Here is a 23441-nt window from a genome sequence, read left to right as displayed (position 1 = left end):
TTCCAGCTGCATCCATGTCCCTACAAAGGACGCAAACTCATCCTTTTTGATGGCTGCATAGTATTCCATGGTGTATATATGCCACATTTTCTTAATCCAGTCTGTCACAGATGGACATTTGTGTTGATTCCAAGTCTTTGCTATTGTGAATAGTGCCGCAATAAACATACGTGTACATGTGTCTTTGTAGTAGAGTAATTTATAATCCTTTGGGTATATACCCAGTAGTGGGATGGCTGGGTCGTATGGTACATCTAGTTCTAGATCCTTGAGGAATCGCGTTACTGTTTTCCATAATGGTTGAACTAGTTTACAATTCCAACTACATGTTGATATTTTTTATACCATTCTAGACACTAGTCCTTTCTCAGATACCAGTTTTGAAAGCGTTTACTCCCAGTATGGCATTTGTCTTTTTTATCCTCTGACCAGGTCTTTCACAAACCAGTAGTTTTTAATTTTGATGAAGTCCAGTTTATCAATTTTTCCTTTTATAGACTATACTTTTGGTGTCAAATATAAGAACTCTTTGCCTATGCATAGATCTGAAAAATGCTCATATATTTTTTGCTAAAAGTTTTGTGGTTTTAATTTTACATTTAAGTCCATGATAAATTTTGAGTTGATTTTTATGTAAGCAGTGAGGCTTGATTTATTTTGCCTACAGTTGTTCCAACACTATTTCTTAAAAAGGCTGTCTTTCCTGCATTAAATTGCTTTGCTTTCCGCCCCCCCCCCCCAAAAAAAAATCAGTTGATTCTATTTGTGTGTGCTTGTTTCTGGATTCTCTGTGCTGTTTTGTTGATCAGTGTGTCTTTGCCTCTGCTAATACCACATAAGCTTTATTAATATAGCTAAAAATTAGTCTTGAATGGGAATACTAATTCTTCCCACTTCATTCTTCATCAAAATTGTTCAAGCTATTTTACTTCCTTTTCATGTCCATAAAAATTTTAAACTCATGTCTATATTTACAGAAAGCTTTGCTAGGATTTTGAATAGGAATTGCATTAAATGTGTATATCAGTTTGGAGAGAATGGACGTCATTACTTTGTTGAGTCTTCTGATCCATGAACATGATGTGTCTCTTCGTTTATTTAGAACTTCTTGGGTTTCTTTAATCAGCACTGTGTAGTTTTCAGCATATAAGTCCTATACACTTTTTATATGCTTTTTTTGGAAAATTATAAATGATACTGTGTCTTTAATTTTGTTCTCTGCATGTTCGTTGCTAATAAAAATGAATTGATTTTTGTATGTTTATTATTTCTTCTTGCTGAACTCACGAATTCTAGATTTTTTGAGACTCCTTGGGAATATCAGTGTAAATTGTCATGTCATTTGCAAATAGGAACCTGAGCTGATAGAGTGTTTTGTCATTTCCAAGTGTTTCATGTAATTGAAATAGGTGAGCTTCAAAAATCATACTATTCATTCTGCTTAAATAGTATAGAATCTCTCCCAGCATTTCATCACTTGCATTGTTTTAGTACTTCTGTCATAATGGAGAGAAGTTTTTCAGGACAAATGGCATTGACCAGTTTTCTAAAAAGCTGTTGGCATAACTGACAAAATCCTGGATACTAGAAATAGAGATAAGTAACCTATAGTACTTATTTGTACAATTTCTAAGTCTCCAGATGTACATTGTCATTGGATGTGATTTTTTTTTTAAATGCCTTATTTCCCCCATCCTGTTTTTCTTCACTTTGCCTTTAATCATTTTTTCCAACTTAGTATGCCAACCATTGACACCTTAGCTGATAGCACTCAGGAAAGAGGTGGCCAGTGCCACCTCCAGAAAGGAAGAGATAACTGAGAGCTGGAAGACACTAAAAATAGTTCTTGGAATTTCAAGACTGCTTTCCTCCTTAATACATATTATCTTTGCTCTGGCCATTTTTTTTTTCCTTAATTACATTTTTAGTTCTGTAAACTACATACTTCCCACTGATTGTCTTTAATAACTCACATTTTTTATATGTTCAAGACATCATAAACATATTATCTTAGCAAAATGCCCTTTTGAGGCTCCTGTCATTTGGCTTTCCTGCTTCTTCCCATTTTTATTGTCTTCATATATCTACTTCAGGCCATTCCTCATGATTATTTGAAGACTACTTTCTTTTTTTTTTTTTTTTGAGACAAAGTCCCACTCTGTTGTCTAGGCTGGAGTGTAGTAACACCATCGTGGCTTCATGAATCACTGCAGCCTCAAACTCCTGGGCCCAAGCAATCCTCCGCCTCAGCCTCCAGTGTAGCTGAGAATACAGGCATATGCCACCATGCCTGCTAATTTTTTTTTCTTTTATAAAGACATGGTGTCACTATGTTGACCAGGCTGGTTTCAAACTCTGGGTCTCACACGATTCTCCACCCTCAAACTCTCAATTGTCTTATTTTTCATCTCGAGTCCTCTCATTGTTCTTAGAGACTTTCTCAGATGACCTGTGAATGACTTGCCAACACCCTAGCTCATCTTCTGGACCTTATCATTGAAAATGATCTTTTCTGTCTCTTCACCTCAGCCACACATTTCCATGATTGCACCCTGGACCTTGTTCTCATCCTCCAAAACTAATGTCATACACTCTAAGCTTTTTACGCCAAGTTCTTATCTTTCCAGTTTAGTTAATGAAAAGACCCTCAGGCTATTGACCCACCACTTTCATTCAGTTAGTCTCCCCCTTATCTAGCTTAGATTCCATCATACATTATCATAATTATTCTTTTGCAAATATCAGTAACTGCCTTACTCCTTTCTTTATCTTTTACCCTTATGTAGCAAGACCCCAAATATGGATGATCCTCTCTTTGCCTTCTCCATGCTGATCCCCTTACAGCAGTGCAAAGGTAAAGAGGCAGACTCGTGTTTTTATAAATTCATGATCCCTAATCTCAGCTTGCATTTATTTTTGCAAGTTCACTCTCCATACTTATTTTGTACCTTTCCCCCACTCTTCAAACTTCCCACTTCTCCCTTCCTCCTTTGGCTAATGACTCCCTCTTTCATTGACAAAATAGAAGACTCCAAATGAGAGCATCTTAGCTTCCAATTACTTAATCCACAAATTTGCATATATATCCATTTTTCTTTTCTTTCCTTCAGTTAAAATGGAAAGACTGTCCCTCCTTTCAAAGGCGTGTCCTACCATAATTGCTATGAATCTTTTTCTTCAAGAATTTTATTTCTTCAGTTATCCCCTCTCTACATCATCATTTCAATCAGCATCAATTTTTTTCTTGTTTTTCCCATCGTTCTTCCCTAGATCCTTTGCATCCCTCTAGCTAACATCCCATTTCTCTGCTGCTTTCTAGCTAAACTTCTCAAAGAAGTTATTTATTCTTACTTTCTCCACCTTTTTATTTCCATTTGTTTTTCAGTCCACTTGTCAAGGACTTTACTTTTTGCCAAATCTATTTGACACATTTCTATCCACATTCTACTTGGCCTTTAGGTACTATCTGATAGGTGGCCCCTCTCTTCTTTAAGGTTCCTACTTCTTGGTTCTGATATTCTTCCAACCCTGTGGCCCTTCTTTGTCAGTCTTTTTGATAGCTCTTCTTCCTGCTCTTCTCAGCCCATAAATGTTAGAGTTCCTCAAGATGCAGATGATCTTCCTGGGTTTTACTCCCTGTATTTTTTTCTCATCATTCTCTAACTAAATGATTTTATTTATTCCCCATAGTTTTAAATACCATCTGTAAGCTGATCAGTGTGTGTGTCCAGACTAATCTCTAAACTTCAGAATCACATACCAAACTGCCTACTTCAGTTACCTACTTGGATGTCAAACAGGTCTTTTAGATCTCAAATGTCTACAATTGAAGTCTTCACTCCCCACCCACAATTGTCCTTCAGTCTCCTACCCACTTCCCACCAATCCACATTTTAATCAGTTGCACTGCTAAAATCCTGGTGGTCATCCTTGATTCCTTTCGTTCCATTGTCCTTCCCACACACATACCACCACCTCCACTGCCTTTATTCAGGACACCACTATCTCTGGCCTGCATTACTCCAGTTACTTTATTATTACCCTGCCTTTTCTAGCCCTTTCCAATTCATTTACCATGTAAGACTGCCGATCACACAGTCCATCTCACTTAGAATGTAAAATCCTTACTGCTGCCTTCATGGTCTTGAATAAGCAAGTTCCTGCTTACCTCTCTGGCCTCTCATTTCAAAGTACTCTACATGTATTTATGATTTATTGTTCATCTGTTCTCATTCGTGTTCATTCTTATTCATAGTTGCCCCTCCCCTTCTATCTGCAACAACCTCTTGTTAGTTTCTAGAACCGATTTCCTCTTCCTGACATGCACTATCCTTGCTCTTCACTTAGAATGCTATCTTTGCCTGTTCATTTTCTTTCTCACCACTTAACTATGAGTTCCCTGTGGGCAAGGACCATGCACAGCAAAGACCCAGTACATAGCACAGTACCTGACACATAAGCATTTAGTAAATATTTGTTGAATAAAGTGTGGTCAATAAAAATCTCCTAGGATTTTATGAGACAAACTGATCTCTATTCTCTACCTTGCCAAATAACCCCAAGGCTTCCTGGCTACTAAAAGGAGATCCTAACAGCAAAACTTTAATTCTCTTATTTATACATTTTTTCTGAAACCTATAAAGTCTCTACCTTGAACGTACATTGCTTTTATAATTAGAAAATATATAGATTTGGAATATATACATATATATACACAGATATTTTTGAATGTTTACAGCCAGGCATGGTAGCTCAAGCCTGTAATCCCAGCACTTTGGGAGGCCAAGGCGGGCAGATCATGAGGTCAAGAGATCAAGACCATCCTGGCTAATATGGTGAAAACCCTGTCTCTACTAAAAATACATAAAATTAGCTGGGCCTGGTGGTGGTTGCCTATAGTCCCAGCTACTCAGGAGGCTGAGGCAGGAGAATGGCATGAATCCGGGAGTTGGAACTTGCAGTGAGCTGAGGTCATGCCACTGCACTCCAGCCTGGGTGACAGAGCCAGATTCTATCTCAAAAAAAAAAAAAAGAAGAAGAATAGCTCCAAACTCTCAGTTTTTTATAGTCTTTTTTCTTTAGACAGCTCTTTTGGGAAATAATCTTTCTTGTAGAAAAGCTATTTCTTGAATTTTACTTTAATATTCTTTTATTAAAGTAAAATTGAATGTATTGCTGTTTTTTTGTTTTGTTTTTGTTTTGTTTTGTTTTGTTTTGTTTTTTTGAGGCTAAGTCTCACTCTGTTGCCCAAGTTGGAGTGCAGTGGCTTGGTCTTGGCTGACTGCAACCTCTGCCTCCCGGGTTCAAGCAATTCTCCTGCCTTAGCCTCCTGAGTAGCTGGGATTACAGGCTCCTGCCACCACACCTGGCTAATTTTTTGTATTTTTAGTAGAAGTGGGGTTTCATCATGTTGTCCAGCCTAGTCTCGAACTTCTGACCTCGTGATCCGCCCACCTCGCCTCCTAAAGTGCTGGGATTACAGGCATGAGCCACTGCGCCCAGCCTGCTCTTTCTTTAAATAAACGTAAACAAGTTCTGTCACCCAGAAATACTTCTTATATGTAAAAGATTTCCATTGCTTATTGTTTCTAACAATGAAAGTAGAAATTGATAAATTGTGGCTCATGGGAGCACTATTCTGTGCTTAATAATGATATTGATATATGTTTAATGACAAAGGTAAATATCTGCTATGTTAAGTGAAAAAAATAAGCTGCAAAATATATGTGACAGTACGTTTTTCAAAGGCAAAAAAATACTTGGAACTTACATGCAACTATGTGTGTATGAGTAAATGTGTGTGTATGAGTAAATGTGTGTGTATGAGTAAATGTGTGTGTGTTTGGTTTTGTAAAAAGAATGCCTAGAAGAATACACACCAAATAGTGTATTTAAAAAACAAGTTAGAGAATAATACATATTGCATGATCCTAATTTTGTTGCAGAAAAAAATTTTAAAACTGTGCACTGTTGTACTGTTCTGCTTTTTAAGGCTCAAACAGTACCCATCAAACCACTGGCATTGACGTCCTATGGGAATTAGAGGTGGGATACTTGCATTTTTTTACTTGATGGACTTAGTATTTGAAATGTTTATAAAAAGCATTTAATACTTTTATGAGTTTTTTAATGGATAAAGATAATTAAGAAAGAGGAAAATTATTACAAAAGAAGTACAATATCCTAACCAGTGAAATTCACCAACAGCTAAAATTTTAACATATATATATGCCATATTAATATATAGACTCATGATGACTGGATTTTTTTCTTCTCACCTCCCAGGAATAAATGAAGAAGAGGAAAAGAAAAAAGAAAAAAGCAAAGAAAAAGTCAAATTGAAAAAAAAAAGGAAAAGGTATTTTTTTAACAGCATTTTAAAAAACAAAGCAGGCCTATGAGTCTAGGATGGATTATGAAACTTTATTTTTTACGTATAATACGGTTAATTTAATATTTTTTCTTCAACAACTAAGCTTTTCATTGAGCTTAAGTTTAAACTCTTTACATTTTGTCTTCATGTACATGAAGTTGACAAAAATATTTGTATTCTTGTAATATTACCATGGCTAATAAATTAACTTATTAATAGAATTTAATAGAACTTGTCATGCTGTCCAGGTGCGATGGCTCATGCCTTTAATCCCAGCACTTTGAGAGGTCAAGGCAGGAGAATGGTTTGAGCCCAGGAGTTTGAGACAGGCTTGGGCAACATAGTGAGACCTCATCTCTGCAAAAGGAAAAAAAAAATATCCAAGTGTGGTGGCATGTACCTGTGTTCCCAGCTACATGGAAGGCTGAGGTGGAAGGATTGCTTGAGCCCAGGAGATGTGATCACACCGCTATATTCCAGCCTGGGCAACACAGCAAGACCCTGTCTGCCACCTGCACCCCCCTACAAAAAAAAAAAATATATGTATATATAATTATATATATGCACCTACATTCACACACATTTGTATTTATATTTATATATATTTAGCATGACAAGTTCATATATATATATATGTATATGAATGATGGCTGATGAGGGTTGTGAAAGACCTGAAGGAATTGTTAGCATCATAACTTCCTTCCAGTCTTCAGCCACCTGTGCATTTTTACTATTAACTCTTTTAAAAACTAACTGGTTAAAGAAACTATTGAAAGTAGTAAGTGGCCATTTCTCTTGTTAATGAGTGCAGTTTCATTCATACTAGCATAAATTTGCACATACAGGCATGTTTTAAAAGCACTGAACCATAATTCCAGTTTAGACCCAGTTCTCATACAGAATAGGTTCTAGAAACCAGGGGCTGCCACTTCGTTGTTTTTATAGAGCATTTAATACATGTATTTTAATATTTCAGGTATCTTATAAATTGGAAAAGTAGCTCACTTTCAAGTATTAGGAGTTAACTAATAATCTTTAATATAGAAACAGACAGGTATGTAGAGCTCAGGGTTTTCTGTTCATGTATTATTAACTCATGTGTTCCAGCACAGCAAGATGGATTGCTTATAGGAAATGAGATTATCTAATAGTCTTCCAAATTCTAATACAGATAGTTCCCAATTTTTGTGGTTCGGTATGATCTTTCAACTTTATGATGGTGCAGTAGAAATATACTTAAGTACCCATAGAGCCATTCTATTTTTCACTTTCAGGACAGTATTCAATAAATTACATGAGATATTCAACGCTTTTTTATAAAAATAGGCTTTGAGTTAGATGATTTTGCCCAACTAGAGGCTAATGTCAGTGTTCTGAGAATATTTAAGGGCGGCCAGGTTAAGCTATAATGTTCAGTAGGGTAGGTGTATTTTGTGTATTTTCAGCTTCAGATAGATTTATCAGGGCGTAACCCCACCGTAAGTTGAGGTACATCTGTATATTTCTTTTCTTTTTCTTTTTTTTGAAACGGAGTCTTGCTTTGTTGCCCAGGCTGGAGTCCAGTGGCGCGATCTCAGCTCACTGCAAGCTCCACCTCCCGGGTTCATGCCATTCTTCTGCCTCAGCCTCCCGAATAGCTGGGACTACCCGGCACCCGCCACCATGCCCGGCTAATTTTTTTGTATTTTTAGTAGAGATGAAGTTTCACTGTGTTAGCCAGGATGGTCTCAATCTCCTGACCTTGTGATCCACCTGCCTCGGCCTCCCAAATATTTCTTTTATAGTAACGGATTATTTATTTGGGCCTGTTTACCTTGAGCATCACAAACCTGAAATTAAATTAACTTTTCTGTGCACACTTAGCAGAGATAGTGCCACCTGAACGTGTTGCTATGCCACAGCCTAAAATTTTGTCTTAAAATTGAGACTTCAGGCTAGGCACGGTGGCTCACTCCTGTAATCCCAGCACTTTGGGAGGCCAAGGCGGGTCAATCACCTGAGGTCTGGAGTTTGAGACCAGCCTGGCCAACACAGTGAAACCCCATCTCTACTAAAAATACAAAAAAAAAAAAAAAATAGTTGGGCATGGTGGTGTTGGTGCCTGTAATCCCAGCTACTTGGGAGGCTGAGGCAGGAGGGTCACTTGAACTTGGGGGCGTGGAGGCTACAGTGAGCTGAGATCACGCTATTACACTCCAGCCTGTGCAACAAGAGTGAAACTCTGTCTCAAAAAAAAAAAAAAAAACTTTGGGACCAAAAAGCTAAAGAAAAAAGTGCAGGCAGGGAAGAAGCTTTAGTCAGAATCCAGAGGTCAAGTCAAGCAGGGTCTTTAAAACAGCAAAGTAGACAAGATTCGAGAATAACAGAACTGAAGAGGCAAGGGAGCAGGAGAATACGTGAGAAAATAAGCTTTAACAGATGGTCGGAAGTCTGAGTAAGTAGACAAACAAGGAGGAAAAAGGAACACAACATTACAAAAATAAGGGAAAACTCGGAGTCACTAAAGGAGGAAGGCAGTCAAGGAATTCACACACTATACAGACACAAGATAGCCTTGGACCCCTGTAGTCTCCTGAATTTACATTGGCACCTCCTTTGTGTCCGTCTCAGGTTTTCTTAGTTTGAGTTTTAACTCCTAATATTTAGATCACTAAACTAACTCTTCAGGTACCTTTTTTTACATTTTAAATTCACTCAGTTTCTGTCTTGTCACTCATATTTTGAGTTTGAGTATAGGTAGAATGTTGCACATCTCTTTACGTAAGATCTTGAAAGATAGTGTTTTTCTGTTCTTTTTCTTTTCTTTTTTTTTTTAGTATTAGAGGAAGGAATCCAACCAATTTTTCCAATTTAGTATTAAAGTAATATTTTTCAAACGCATAATGATAACCCATCCTTTTTCATTTATATCTAGCATAAAAGCGTCCTTTTGTAACTAATGAAAATTATTTTGTAATGCAAGTATTCATGTGTATCACTCTCCATCTAGACAGACCCAGTACTTGAAAAATCAGCAGAATTTTATTTTGCTAACTTTCAGGTTTAATTCATTCCTATGAACGCACAATTATAGCCCTTTAAAATAGAGAATTGCAACTTCTGAGGCAGTTTTAAGAAAATATGCTAAGTTATTATATATACAAGTGAATATAATAAGGCTTGGTGAATGCCCCTTTGTTTGCATTTTAGGATTTTGAATGGTGTAACTGCATGAAAAACCAAAAGTCACAGAAAAATAATTTCATCCTTACTGAATTTAAAACTCATTACTAAAATTGAGTGGAATAGAGATACTAGTTGTGTTAGTTTCTGTGACCAAGCAGCACAAATTCTAAATTCAGCATTTTAAGGGAATGCAAATATATGAAGCATATTTTAAGTTTATGTTTATACTCACTACCTTACTTCAAGAAGAATTTAAGGCAGTTCAAATCCCACTTAAATTCATCTATCAGTCATAAATGCAATTCTCAGTCAGTGTGTTTTATTACCCATAGGTCTTACTCATCCAGTTCCACTGAAGAGGACACTCCAAAACAAAAGAAACAAAAATATCAGAAGAAAGAAAAGAAAAAAGAAAAAAAGAGCAAATCAAAAAAAGGGAAACATCACAAAAAGGAAAAAAAGAAGAGAAAAAAGGAAAAGCAGTCTTCTACCCCTAATAGTTCTGAATTCTCCAGAAAGTAACTGAGACTTTGGCTTAAGCCATTAAATTTAAATATTTGTTTTTAAAACGTGTTTGCCCTTCCTTGGAATTTGCTATATATTGTGCTTTGCAATAAATCACAGCCTTTTCCCTATAGACATTTTTCGTATGTGGGACCATTATCCCTCTGGCAATATATTTTTAATGTGCTATGACTGCAAAGTAATAAATCAGTCTTGTTACTTGATAGCCATGCCCCAAGTATAGCTATTTGTGTATACTAAACACATCGTTTTTGGTATTTGTGTCTCTGTGTGTTTGGCTAGTGTTATTACTTCACAAGTTGATTGTAAAATGGCTTTACTGCAGTCAACACGGGTCATCTACCTAGCAGCTAATGAGTATTGCTGATTCAGGTGTCCACCTTCCAATCATGAAGTTAGGTAAGGGGTAATGTTTTGCTCTTGACACACAGAAATTTAATAGCTTTATATACTAAAATATATTATCTTTTAAAGATAGTGAAATTCTTCGTTTTTTTTTAAATCTCTAGGGATTTTTTTCAATGTCATAGAAGGTGCAGCTGCTTAATGGTCTTGACTAGGACTTTTTAAATGAATGGTGTCTGCAGGAAGATGATCGTGAAAATATCTCTAACAAAGTTTCACTGTTCTACGAAATGCAGAATTTCTAGTACCTGCCTCCTTTGTTTTTGTAATAATTAAAATATCTTTCTTGTATAAAGAGATTAGTTCAGCCTGTTAGTAAGTCTGCAGAGATGATGCTGAGTTGGTCAGGATTTTTAGGATAGACTCCTGGGTTGTTTTACAAATGTGCCATATTGGCATGTCTTACAGTGATACCTCAAACACAGAAATTTTTATTTAGGAAGATAGCTAAATCTTTATTAGAACTGATTTTTATTGTATTCAGTATGTAAATTTTGTGAAGCTTGTTTCTATGAGTAATGTGGAAAATTTTATAAATGTGAGCATATATATTTATTTGTCAGACATAATTTGTAGTTTTAAAGCAAATTTCATACTGAACTTATGTTTTCATAAATGAGCAGTTTGGGGTGTTTCTCTTTTTTCCTTTATAGTGGCAACCTCAAGAGCAGTGTCAAAAAAAGAATTAAGAATTTTATTCTGTACTTTTTAAAATTTAAGAGCCAGGGAGTTGCATCATGAAAGCCTTTATATAATAATGGAAATTTTATATGGGTAAGCGTTTTCAAATACATATTAGTAGATATGTTTTTTAAATTTCTATTTTCACATTGATCAGTGTTACTTTGCTCAATACTTAGGTATCCCTTATGCCCTATAAAGTAAATGCTTATGTTATAGAAGCATCAAACGTCAACCAATATCATGGCACAGCACCAAAGATTGCAAATACCTCACTATGGTGCACGTAGAAATTTTCAAATTGATTACCTACAGATATGGCTGCAGGTGAATTCGTGATAATGAAATCAGCTAAGTATACTTAACCTCACAGGCTAGAGAGGTTTATTGATTCTTCTTTCACCCGGCACCCAATGTGGGTACCCTCAGTAAGACTCAGGGAGCCTTATAACTCCTCTTAACATATGCTTACCCATGCTTAAATTCTAGGGAAGCTGTATCCACAGCCCTCTTCTATACTAGCATTGCAGCCATGACAGCTCTCACTCTTTCAGCCTTTCCATAACCTAATTTAGTCTTTTGGGCCTCTCAAAAGGAAATGCTTTTGTTTAAATAGGTCAGTCAGTAACTGGGAGAAAAATACAGAGCCAGTAGGTTTTTAGGGTTTTGTTTTGCCTTTGCTGCTAATTTTTTGAAAATACAGTTCTTCAATTATCAAGATTTTAAAAATCGGTTTTTAATATAAAGCTTTTTTAAAAATGAGGCTGACCCAAGTTCGGTGGTGTTTCTCCACTCCCACTGCTTGACTTGACTAGCCTTGAAAAAATAATAGTAAAATGAAATATTAAAAAATGATTAGAAGATGCTGCAAAGGCAATGACCTCATTCCATTAAGATAGTTAAAAATGATAGTAATTGTAGTGAAATAGTTAATTGAGTTATTTGTAAGTTTTATTACTGTTAATTGTAGAGATTATAAATTGGCTCCTTAGGTTTCTGAATGGTGACATAATAATGATTGAGAAGAGTAAAAGTCAGTCCTCATTAACTAATGTAGTATGCAAATTAAAATATTTTAATGATCAGTAATATTCCCCCCAGAAATTATCTTGGGATTCCTAAGTAAATTTCCTATAATTTTAGCATAGTTTATGAAATATCTCATTTGAATAAAAATTTATTTTTACTGAAGTAATTTTCTTTATCTAAAATGATATTATTGAGATTGGATATAAATCTCATGAATACATTTTAGAAGAAAATTAATGAAATTCCTTCCCAGGCAGTATGTACCAGAAGGAAAACTGAATTAGCAGTAAAACAGTCTGTTCATTCTAACTACCTGTATGATCTTGAACAAAGTTACTTAGTTTCCCTGGGCCTTGATGTCTTTCATCTATAAAATATTGTACCAGATTATCTCTGAAATCACTTCTAGTTTTAATATATATAATTATCAATATTTTAAAATTCAAGCAGTATTCATTTTAAAAATTATTATAAACAGCTAGCATTCTATAATAGTAAAGGTTGAATTTATTAATATAACAGTTAAACACGTTCAGCTTCTTCAAGCAGATAATATTTGGTTCATATTCTTATAACCTAATGCATGTCATTTTCACCAGATGCAGATGGAATTTATATTTAGGTTTGCATCTGGAACTAGATTATCTGGCACTTTATGGCCATTATTTTTGGATTGATGGACCTCCCCACACAATTTCCCCTTTTTTTTTTTGCATATCATATGTTGGCTGGTATTTCTCAGAGGTGTCCCTCTTTCTTCATACTTAATATACAACTCCATTTACATCTTTGGTTGTCTGAGGTCAAAACAACAATAAATGAGAAGTAAAACAACTATATGTGTTTGTATTTACAACTCTATCTAAAAGTATATAACCCTAGTTTGCCTTCAGAGTAAACTAGGCTGAAGAGTTGTTAATAATGTTGATTAAAATGGCATTGAATCCTTTCTTCAGCAAATATTTATTGAGTACCTAACATGGCAAACGCTGTGCTAAGTACTGGGGATACAGAGATAAGTAAGACACATTTGCCTTCCTGAAGGACTTCACAGTGTAGTTCGTAGAAGAAACACTAGAGCATATACTGTTATATAATTAGTGCAGTAATTGACATGAGTTTATAGAAACTCAGAGTGGTACCTAACCTAGTCTAGAGAAATTAGAAGAGGCTACCTAGAGAAAGTAGTGACTGAATTGTACTTTGATTAAGGATAAGAATGAAGGTTATGGCAGTTATTGACAGATTGGGTGCTATGAAGAAACACCTGATGTAGAACAAGCTGTGTTAGGTGTTTGTCAAGAATTACAAGCAATCTGGTGTTGCTGGTGTATCATAGGTGAGGCAGGAAGTGGTAAGAATTGAGACTACCATTTTAAGTTCTTAGGAACAAGAGGAAGGGGTCGTGTATTCCATGTTTGGGAGCTTGATCTGTAATCTGTAAGCAATGCGACATCATTAAAGAGTTTTAAGGGGGGCCAGGCGCAGTGCTTCACACCTGTAATCCCAGCACTTTGGGAGGCCGAGGTGGGCAGATCAACTGAGGTCAGGAGTTCAAGACTAGCCTGGCCAACTTGGCGAAACCCTGTCTCTACTAAAAATACAAAAATTAGCCAGACCTGGTGACAGGCGCCTGTACTCCCAGCTACTCTGGAATCTGAGGCAGGAGAATTGCTCGAACCCGGGAGGCAGAAGTTGCAGTAAGCTGAGATCACACCACTGTACTTCAGCCTGGATGACAGAGTGAGACTCTGTCTCAAAAAAAAAAAAAAGAAAAGAAAAAAATAAAAGATTTTAAGGAAGGAAATGACTTTTATTGGGGTTTGGTTTTATCAGTTTCATAATCCGATTAATCACACCATTTTTTAAAAATGAAATTGCTTTCATTAGAAGGCCATGTAAAATATAATTTGATTATTTTAGGCTCTATTATTAGACTCACATTTCTTTCTACAGTCTCATTATTATTTCCAAAAATTACATAGTAACCTAAATCATCTAAAAACACATAAAGCTACTGTATTCCTTATTAGACCCATCCCCAGAGTTATATGTACATGTACATACTTTGAGATGTGTTTTGTTCTTAATTGTATTGGCTTAAATTCTATCACTATTTTAGTATTTGTTAGGTCCAAATCATTTAGAATATTTTTCAGTATACAAAATGTGCTGTAATTTAATAAGGCCCCTTGCTTTTGAAATTTGGCTTAACCTGTGAAGCACAACTGCTTCAGTTACAGAGAGACATACCAGTTGGTACACTGGATGAGCCCTGTGGTTCTACCTCAGGTAACCTAGTTTTAAGCTAGCTCAGCAGGGAGTGCTTCAAGGACTCCAGCTGATCCTAGTGCTGAGACCAAAACTTCCTGGACATTGGGCGCCCAAGAACAGTAGGTTTCTTATGCCAGTGTGACAATAATCCCAGTTGTGAAGACCGGAGTCTTCTGACCTCAATATCGCTTCCTAACTCTTCTAAAAATAGGTAGAGCGGCAGAGAATTGGGGTACCTCTCCTAGAGCACAACCCATGATGCGTCCAGTCATGCCTGGCCCCACTATGCCTTTTGCACAAGTTGGGAGGAGTTGGGGCAGTGAGCATTTTGCTAGCTCTGTCTCTTTCCTGCTTCTTGTGCCATTTATAGTTCTTGCCCTTGAGCAACAAAAGTAGAATGGTACCAGTGCCTTAACTAAATTTTTCTCAACCTAGATTTTCACCTGAGACAATATGGTAATATTAAATTACTGTATATCAAGATAGCAAATTTTCTGGGATACTTTAAAATCAAAGTTGTATCAAAGATCAAGAAGCACCCATAAAAGCTTTATGAACTTTCACAAAATAAGTGAAAATTCTTTGCTTTTATGGCCAGGTAAAATGTCATTTTTATAATGGAAGTGTCTTAATTTTCAAACTTAACATATACTTTAAGCAATTTTAATATTTAAACATCAGCAAAATTGTCTTTTTGAATGTGAAGTTCAACTCTGGCAGTAGGATGTTGCAATAGTGATCTGGAACTATGGGGCCAATATAGCCACATGGGGTTATTTAAATGAATCAAATAAATGAAAAATTTTATTTTTTCTGTTGCATTAGCCACATTTTAAGTGCTCAGTAGCCACATGTGACTGGTGGCTACCATTATTAGTGCAGATATAGGAAGAACATTTCCATCATCTCAGAAACCTCTCTGGACAGTTCTGGTCTAGAAGATAACCATAGTTCTTGGTAGAAATTTTGACAGGCTAATGACAAAATGTTTGTAACCCTGAGCTTTGCATGCCCAAGAAAAATAAGGCATTCTTTTCTATGTATCAGACCAGAGAAGCTGTATTCAGCACATTTTGAAATGCTAGTTTTTGGCTATGGCCATGCCACCCTAAATGTGCCAGATCTCGTCTGAAATGCTAGTTTTCTGACTACAAAAACTTCACAGGACATAGTAGATGTGCTCAGTAGAGCCACTTAAAATAATTCCCTTTTTTTTTTTTCTGATGAATTCTATTACAAAACCGGGTCTGTGTTATAATAGAAAACACACTTATGAATTAAAATCTTTAAAAATTATAATTTGCAGAAATTAGTTTTATTTCTAGATTTCTAGGTGGTATTAACGTGATAGCATTAGGTGGAACCAGAGAACTCATTTGTTTTGTATATTTCATTATACAGATTATTTAGGAAATATATCAGCAAAGGATTTTTTGTTATGCTTATCTCTTGAAACAAAATATTTATTGTACAGATTATACATTGTGATTTTTTTGTTACTGAATATATTGTTTGTGCCCAGAAAAATCTAAGACATAGGCTGACTTCTAAGAGACTTAAGAACAAGTCACCTCTGGTTTATAAGACAGTTCCCCCTGATATTTACCTATCCAGTACCATCTCATAAAAATAACTGCCTGTTATTATCAAAAAGCTGAGAAATGCTGGTAATGTGACATAAACGTCTCATTTTTCTTCACTGAGATAGAATTGCTTATCTTGTTATTGATAAATTATTTAATTTATCCTGAATAATTAGCATAATCTCATGTGATACAGAAACATCTTAATTAGCAAATAAAAGTAAATTTATACAAAGGAAAACCAATAAAACCTTAATGTGTGTTTAATAAAGTAACTGAATGATCAAAAATGCAGCTGTGTCTTGTCTTGCTTTGTGAGTGACGAATTTTTGAAAAGCAATATTACAAACTATTTCAAATGCATGCTTTATTTTTATTGCCCCATCTCTCCAGTAAGCATTTAAAACACAGAATTTTTAGTTAATAAGCAATGTGGATTTGTGTTGCATCCATTGTTTTTTCTTGAATTATATCATCAGCTTCATAGTATGTTTCATTCGTTGCATTTGATGCTGTATTTGAATTGAGGGCTTTGGTTTTTTCATTTGACTTGCCTGCAGATACACAAAACAAAATGAAATAAGTATTTGAAATTATGACATCGAGTTTCACTTATAAAAATGTGCACTTAAAAATAATTTTTGTAGCAATATTGAAAATATGATATCCTGAAAATGTTATGTGTATGAGTGAGAATTGAGTTATTTTGAAGTGGTTTTTGAGTATTTCTTTCTGAGAGTCAAATAAGGGAAATAATAACAGAAACAAAAAAATTGATTTCCATGCTTACCTTTTTCCTCCATGCTTCCATGAGGAAAATACACATTCAATAAGAAGGTAACAATTTCTGAGTGACTTAACAAAAGTGTGACTGTCCCTCTCCTATGCATGAACTACATTAAAGCCAATCATAATAACTTGCACAACCTTAAGGCTTTGCCATTATAACTGATTTAGATGTGGTTTATTAAAAGGGCACAGTTGTGCCACAATCCCATTCACTCACTCCATATAAATATGAGTCCAAAATGAGCAAAGGTAAAGGAATATGGATCTTTGCTGATCGGAAGTTAGGACTAAACAAACACAGCAAAGAAATGGATTATTCAATGAATAGTGTTAGGAAAGTTGAATGATTGTAGAAATAACTAATGTATCATTTCACCAATAGAAAATAACATAAATATGTAAAGAACAGTGGAAGAAATCACAGACATTACTAATGACCTCCATGTTGCTAAATGCACAGTCCAGTTCATTCTCATCTTATTTGATTTCTTAGCAGCAGTTGATCCAGTTCTTTCCTTGGCTTCCAGGGCACCATTCTTTTTTACTCTCTGCTACCTTACCATTACTAATTACCTCCATGTTGCTAAATCCACAGTCCAGTGGCCAAAAACCTCTGGTCCTTGATGCCTCTCTTTTCTCTCACCCTATATCCAATCCATCAGAAATCCTTGTTGACTATGCTTTTAAAATACATCCAGAATCAGACCACTTCTCACCGTCTTCACTGCTACCACTATTCTGTTTTCAGCACAACATTCAAAGAGCTATTCTTTAAAAACTAAGTTGAATCATGCCCTCTGCCCAGAACCCTCCATTCACCCAAGTCTTATACGGTAGCCTACATGATTTCATACACACACCATTAACCTCTCTGACTTCATCTTTTTCTACTTCATTCTTTGGTTCACTCCAACCTCTTTGATTAAACATTTCAGGCATGTTCCAGCCCTTGGGACTTTTGCACTGACTATTTACTCTGTCTACTATGCTCTTCTTCCAGATAATCTGCACAATAACTCTTTTTTCCAAGTCCTTCCTCAAAAGTCATCTTCTCAATAAGACCTACTCAAAGCATTATTTAAAATTGCAGTCTCCATATCCCCATCACCAACCCCTTCTGCCCTCCATTTTTCCCCCGAAGCACTTATTAACTAATATAGTTTACCTATTTATCATGCTTATCAGTTATTGTCTGTCTTCCCTCACTAAAATTTAAGTATCACATTCCAAGAAATTTTTGACTATTTTGTTCATTAATGATGTGTCTATAAAAATGCCTTGCACATAGTTGTTCAATAAATATTAGTTGAGTGTATTAATGAATTAAAGGATAAGACAGAAAACTTTAAAACTGGGTAGCAAACGACAAGACTGAAAACCAACTAGCAAAAAATATTTAGAGCAAATGATGCATGTCTAATATGTAAAGATCTTACATATCAGCATGTAGGACATTAACACCTTTTAGTGAGTGAAGAAAGTGACAGAAAAGATAAAATAGCTAATAAACATGAAAAAGTTTTAATCTTGCTAGTCAGAAAGAAATGTAAATTTGAAAGGTGAGAAACAATTTTTCATCACTCAGGTGAGGATAAAATAATTTTTCTTGGTCAACGGTGTAGCATGATGGGAGTGTAAATTGGTGCATACTTAAAAGTGTCAAATGTTCCTACTGTGTAATTTCACTTTAACAAGAAATTCCCAAGGAAACCATCAAAGATGAGATCTAAAACTTATAGACATCTTCTTCACTGGTTATTTTAAATACCAAGAAATGAAAGTAGCTTAAATTTCCAATGATAGAATTGCTAAATATCATGCCTGAGATACCATGCAGCCATTTAACTTAAAAAAAATAAAAATGGTTTCTAAGAAATGTTTAATTACATGGAACGTGCTTAGAATACAATGTCAAGTGAGAAGAATGTAAAACTATCAGCAATATAATAATAGTTAATACTTACATAGCACTTACTCATAACATTATCAGCCTGTCTGCTAAAGCGCTTTAGGATCACACATAAACTTGGTTAGGCTAATGATCTGGTTCTGCTTTCCTCTTCTGGCTCAGTTCACCCCACTCCCTTGTCTTTGGTGGTTCAGATACCCACAAGTCCTGTTTTCCCCAAACTTTCCCTGGTGTCTCCCTCTCTGCCCCAAGCCTCTTCCAGTTGCCTAGTGTCTCTAATTCTCCAGCCTCTTTTGCTTGAAGAATTCTTCAGGTTTTAGAAAATCTGCCACAAACCTCCCTAAGGGGAAGTCCATTAGCAAGACTCCTTCCATTAGAAGTAGCTATTGTACATCCTCTTCTTTTCACCATACAGCATATCTTCTGGATATGAGTTTTTAATTTTTTTTCTTTAGGTGAATCTAAACCTTGCCTTTAAGTATGCCAATACTTCCTGGCTTTGCATATTAATTGCTTTCTATAAGTAAACTGCTTTTTGCAAGTAAAAATATATATTAAAGATACTTTTCTATAAGTAAAATACTTTCTAGGCTCAATCAGGACATCCCTCACTTTGGGACGATTTCATGGTTCAACACTCAAAGGACAATATTATTTACAAGTTTTGAAAGATGTCTCACTGCAGCTTCCATATCTTACCCATAAGACTGAAACATGCATGGTATTGATCTCTAGGCTAATATTAGAAGCAGTGAAATTTAAAATCTGGGGCCTAGAGTGGCACAATAATGACTTTATTTCAATTACTTCTCTTCTGAACTATTTTTGGTAGTAAAATAAGTTACTTAATATTCTACTTCTAAACATGCAGTCAGTATAATTTGATTTTTAAAAGCTAATTTGTTGTAGGCACAGCATTTGCCAGCCTGCCTGGAAAATAACCTTTGCCCAATCAGCAAGCAAAGCTATTTAAAATAAATATAGTAGAAAAAGATGGCATGAAAAATTTAAGAAATAAAAAATTATTGACTTCGCAAAGCAAATATTGAAGTTTAACAAATAATAAACAAGGTTTATGGAAATTTTATCTTGTCACGATGATTAAAAAATCGGGCATTTTATAGATTGTTTTCAAGATTTTGAAAGATAGGTTTAATTGGCCTCATGCTGTCTTTATTAGGGCTTATTATTTGGGAAATTAAGTCTTTTCTCTCAAAGAATAAAAGTTTTCACCTGTTTTTGAAATCTTTATGTTATCACCTCGGTTAAATGAATGACTTATTTTGCAATGACCTGTGATCCTATTTCATGATATCAAGCGTTTTAAACTTTTTATACTTGACACACTTTCCAAAGTCAAATTCTAACTTGGGTCCTCATTAATTTTTTGGCTTTAGTCCCCAGAAGTCCAAAAGAGACATATTTGGCTTATTGGTATAGAAATCATACAGGAAGCATTGTCAAATATGAAACGGTGTTTGGTTTTCTTTGGGCTATATTTGTATAAATGTTATTGGTATGTGTGCCAAAATTATGGGAAACTCCTATAATTCTAATATGACTTAGTGTATGTTATTAATAATTATAATTATGTAAAACTGTTGTATGCCAGAGAAGTAACAAATTGCTAGTCAAATGTGGTTTTAATAATGGCTGTTCTAAGAATTATCTTGTTTTGATCCTCTTCAAAAGGTGGTTTATAATCAGCTGTAGGACTTTGATAGGTGCTCTTGAATGCAGGTTTTTAATAACTGGAAATTGTGACATTAGAATAAAAGAAAAAACTTTCAGGACTCTCAGAGAACTGAAATGTTCATGAATATCAAACAGGACCAGAGTTAACCGCATGGACTGAGTTAAAAGAAGACTGAAGTAATTTTTTTACTTTTAGCTTAAAATGTTGCTGATCTTTTGTTTTTCAGAGTGAAAAAAACTTATTTTAAGCTATCTACAGCTTTTAACAATTGAGTAAAGTATACTCCTGTAAACAAAATTTGGAGCATATTTCTCTCTTCCTTATTTCTCCAGAATTTGGAAACTATTTGTGAGTTTTCTTAACTTATGGCAATATAGTTATTTGTGTAAGTGCAATAAGAATGTTTTCTTTTGCAACACGACACAATTGGAGAAACTGGTTGTTTTACCAAGGCTTTGAATAGAATAGCATGCTTTCCTTTAAGGAATCAAGCTTAACCCATAGAGCCAAAAAAAGCCCTTTGGGGAAAACTGGCCTCATACCATGTCCTCATGGTCCCTGTATAGGGTGCCTAACCTGTGGTAAGTAAAGAATGTCACATTCTAACAGGCCCAGGAGGCCCAAGGTATCTTGGGACCTCAAGAGGAGAGGAAACTACACAACTCATAGGTATTTGAGGATACAAACCCATGGCTGGGCTCAGCTTAAAAAAAAGAAAAGAAAAGAAAAGAAAAAAAAAAAGTCTTATCTGAGATTCCTTGAGTTTCATCAAAGCCAAATTGTAAAAGCCTATTTGAAAAATAATTATCCTTGCTGCCCTTTATACAAATAATCAGGCCAAGCATAAGACTAAATCTTATTTTTGCAAACAAATCAGTCCTATTATGATTTGTTTTTAATAAAAATGGGAGACTGGAGAGAGAAAAACTATGTTTCTAAATGAGCTATAGTACACTTGTTATTAGATTCTAGTCTTGCCTAATGTTTTTCAATTTTTATTCTTTTCTACAGTTTGGACTGAATTCTAAAAATTTTCCAGGCTACAAGTCTCCAAAATAATGTTTTTAATTTAATTTTTGTTCTTTCTTTTCCCTTTTTTCCCTAGTTTTTCTATGTTGAAATCACTGAAAACTAAGCTGTGCTTTCTTTAAAGCCCTGCAAACTGAAGCTAGACAACTTAAGCTTTAAAAGAAAATAACAGCAACCTATTTACATACATAAGTTGCTTCATTCCTGCCTACTGATGTATGGACTTCAAAGTAATATGGCCTATATTGATTTTCCAGGATTGTTCTGGTTTTGTTTGTTTTCTCTCTTCCTCCCCCTATTTTCTCTTCATAGGACATGAGACTTCACAACCTGCTAAAAATGAGCTTTCCTCATAATGTGGGACCTACCCATCTAGGAATGAACCATACTAGCCATGAGAGATCAGGCCAAACCTGAGACCAGACTCATTTTTCTTCTAAAATGCCTTCTCCAAAAGATTTTAAAAAGAAAAGGGTGGGAATGTGAAAGGAAAATAAATCCTGGGATCCCAAAATCACTAAGCGAAAGAGAAACATCAACCTGGGAACTGCTTAGGGCAAACCTGCCTCCCATTCTAAGTCATCCCTCTGAGGCTCACCTGGGACAAATGCATATCTGATTGCTTCCTCTGCCCTACTATTTATGTAAAAATGCAGATTCACTGAGCCAGATTAAATTGTGTATTCAGTGGAAGGCTGATCAAGGACTCAAAAGAATGCAACCTTTTTTCTCTTACCTACTTCTAACCTGGAGTTGTCGTACCTTACCAGACCAAACCAATGCACATCTTACACATTTTGTTTGTGTGTGTGTTAAGACAGTCTTGCTCTGTCACCAAGCTGGAGTGCAGTGGTATAAGCTTGGCTCACTGTAACCTCTACCTCCTGGGTTCAAGAAATTCTCCTGCCTTAGCCTCCCGAGTAGCTGGGACTACAGGCACGCACCACCATGCTCAGCTAATTTTTTTTATTTTTTGGTAGAGACAGGGTTGCCCAGGCTGGCCTCAAACTCCTGGGCTCAAGTGATCTGCCCGCCTCTGCCTCCCAAAGTGCTGGGATTACAGGTGTGAGCCACTGTACCCAGCCCATCTTACACATATTAACTGATGTCTCATGTCTCCTTAAAATACATACAAGCAGACAGTACCCCCACCCACCTTGGGCACATGTCTCAGGATTTCCTGAGGCTGTGTCAGGGATGCGTCCTTAACCTTGGCAAAATAAACCTTCTGGACTGACAGAGACCTGGCTCAGATATTTTGCATTGACATTATATAATATTTGAAAATCAAATTAAGGTATTTGTAGGTTATTTTTCACTTGTTTAATATTATTTTTACTCTTTAGTATAGCGGGTAAAGATAAAAGATCAAAGATTTAAGATATAAATTAGTTTTGTATTATCTGGGTGACATTTGTATCTTATATAAGCACCAATTTAAGTATCTAAAATTTTAATTTTTTTTGAATTCCTGGAAATCTAAAAAGTGTAGTGTTAAAGTCCGTCGTGTTTCCAAAGCTTTTTACATACTTAATTTCATAATAGTTTAATCAGACTTTCAAGGTGTTTTGTCATAACCAATTTGGGATTTTTGTTTTTTTAGTGGGAAATAAACTAAGGAAGTTGTTTCCTACCTTAGTCATTCTGGGGTTCTCTCTAAGTCATCCCCATTCTGATGCTTTTGTTTCCATTATATATTTCTCTGGCAACAACTGAAGGAATTTATCTAACTTGTTTACTCCCCTCTGAGATTTAAAGGCTTGCAAAATACATTACAGTAGTATAGATTTTTATTCATGTATGACTTGTAAAGATCTTTATTCCCCAGCCTCAACTCATTATTTACTTGGCTATTGGATCCTTCTGGTTAAGTACAAAAATATTTTTTTGATTGGCTTCTAAAGCCAAAACAATTCCCCTAACAAAACCAAATTGCTATGTGAACAAGAAAAGATGTGTTATAAACACCATAACACCTCTAGT

General features: G+C 35.4%; 2 protein-coding genes across 2 annotated transcripts in view; one reads left to right on the top strand and one right to left on the bottom strand.

Annotated features, from left to right (window-relative positions):
• The window catches only part of SREK1IP1 (SREK1 interacting protein 1), a 52029-nt gene extending 35704 nt beyond the window's left edge, over positions 1 to 16325 (top strand). The window contains exons 4-5 of the mRNA XM_033179688.1: positions 6286 to 6358; positions 9871 to 16325. Of these exons, the coding sequence (XP_033035579.1) occupies positions 6286 to 6358; positions 9871 to 10060 (263 nt within the window). The 3' untranslated portion in view covers positions 10061 to 16325. The remainder of the gene's footprint in view (positions 1 to 6285; positions 6359 to 9870) is intronic.
• Positions 15677 to 23441, bottom strand: part of SHISAL2B (shisa like 2B) — a 22647-nt gene continuing 14882 nt past the window's right edge. Inside the window, exon 3 of the mRNA XM_033179689.1 lies at positions 15677 to 16589. Within this exon, the coding sequence (XP_033035580.1) occupies positions 16456 to 16589 (134 nt within the window). The 3' untranslated portion in view covers positions 15677 to 16455. The remainder of the gene's footprint in view (positions 16590 to 23441) is intronic.

The sequence above is a fragment of the Trachypithecus francoisi genome, unplaced genomic scaffold, assembly GCF_009764315.1.
Source record: "Trachypithecus francoisi isolate TF-2019V2 unplaced genomic scaffold, Tfra_2.0 Lachesis_group2, whole genome shotgun sequence".
Taxonomy (NCBI): Eukaryota; Metazoa; Chordata; class Mammalia; order Primates; family Cercopithecidae; genus Trachypithecus; species Trachypithecus francoisi.
The sequence above is the reverse complement of the archived record's forward strand: the minus strand, read 5'-3'. Positions and strand labels throughout refer to the sequence as shown.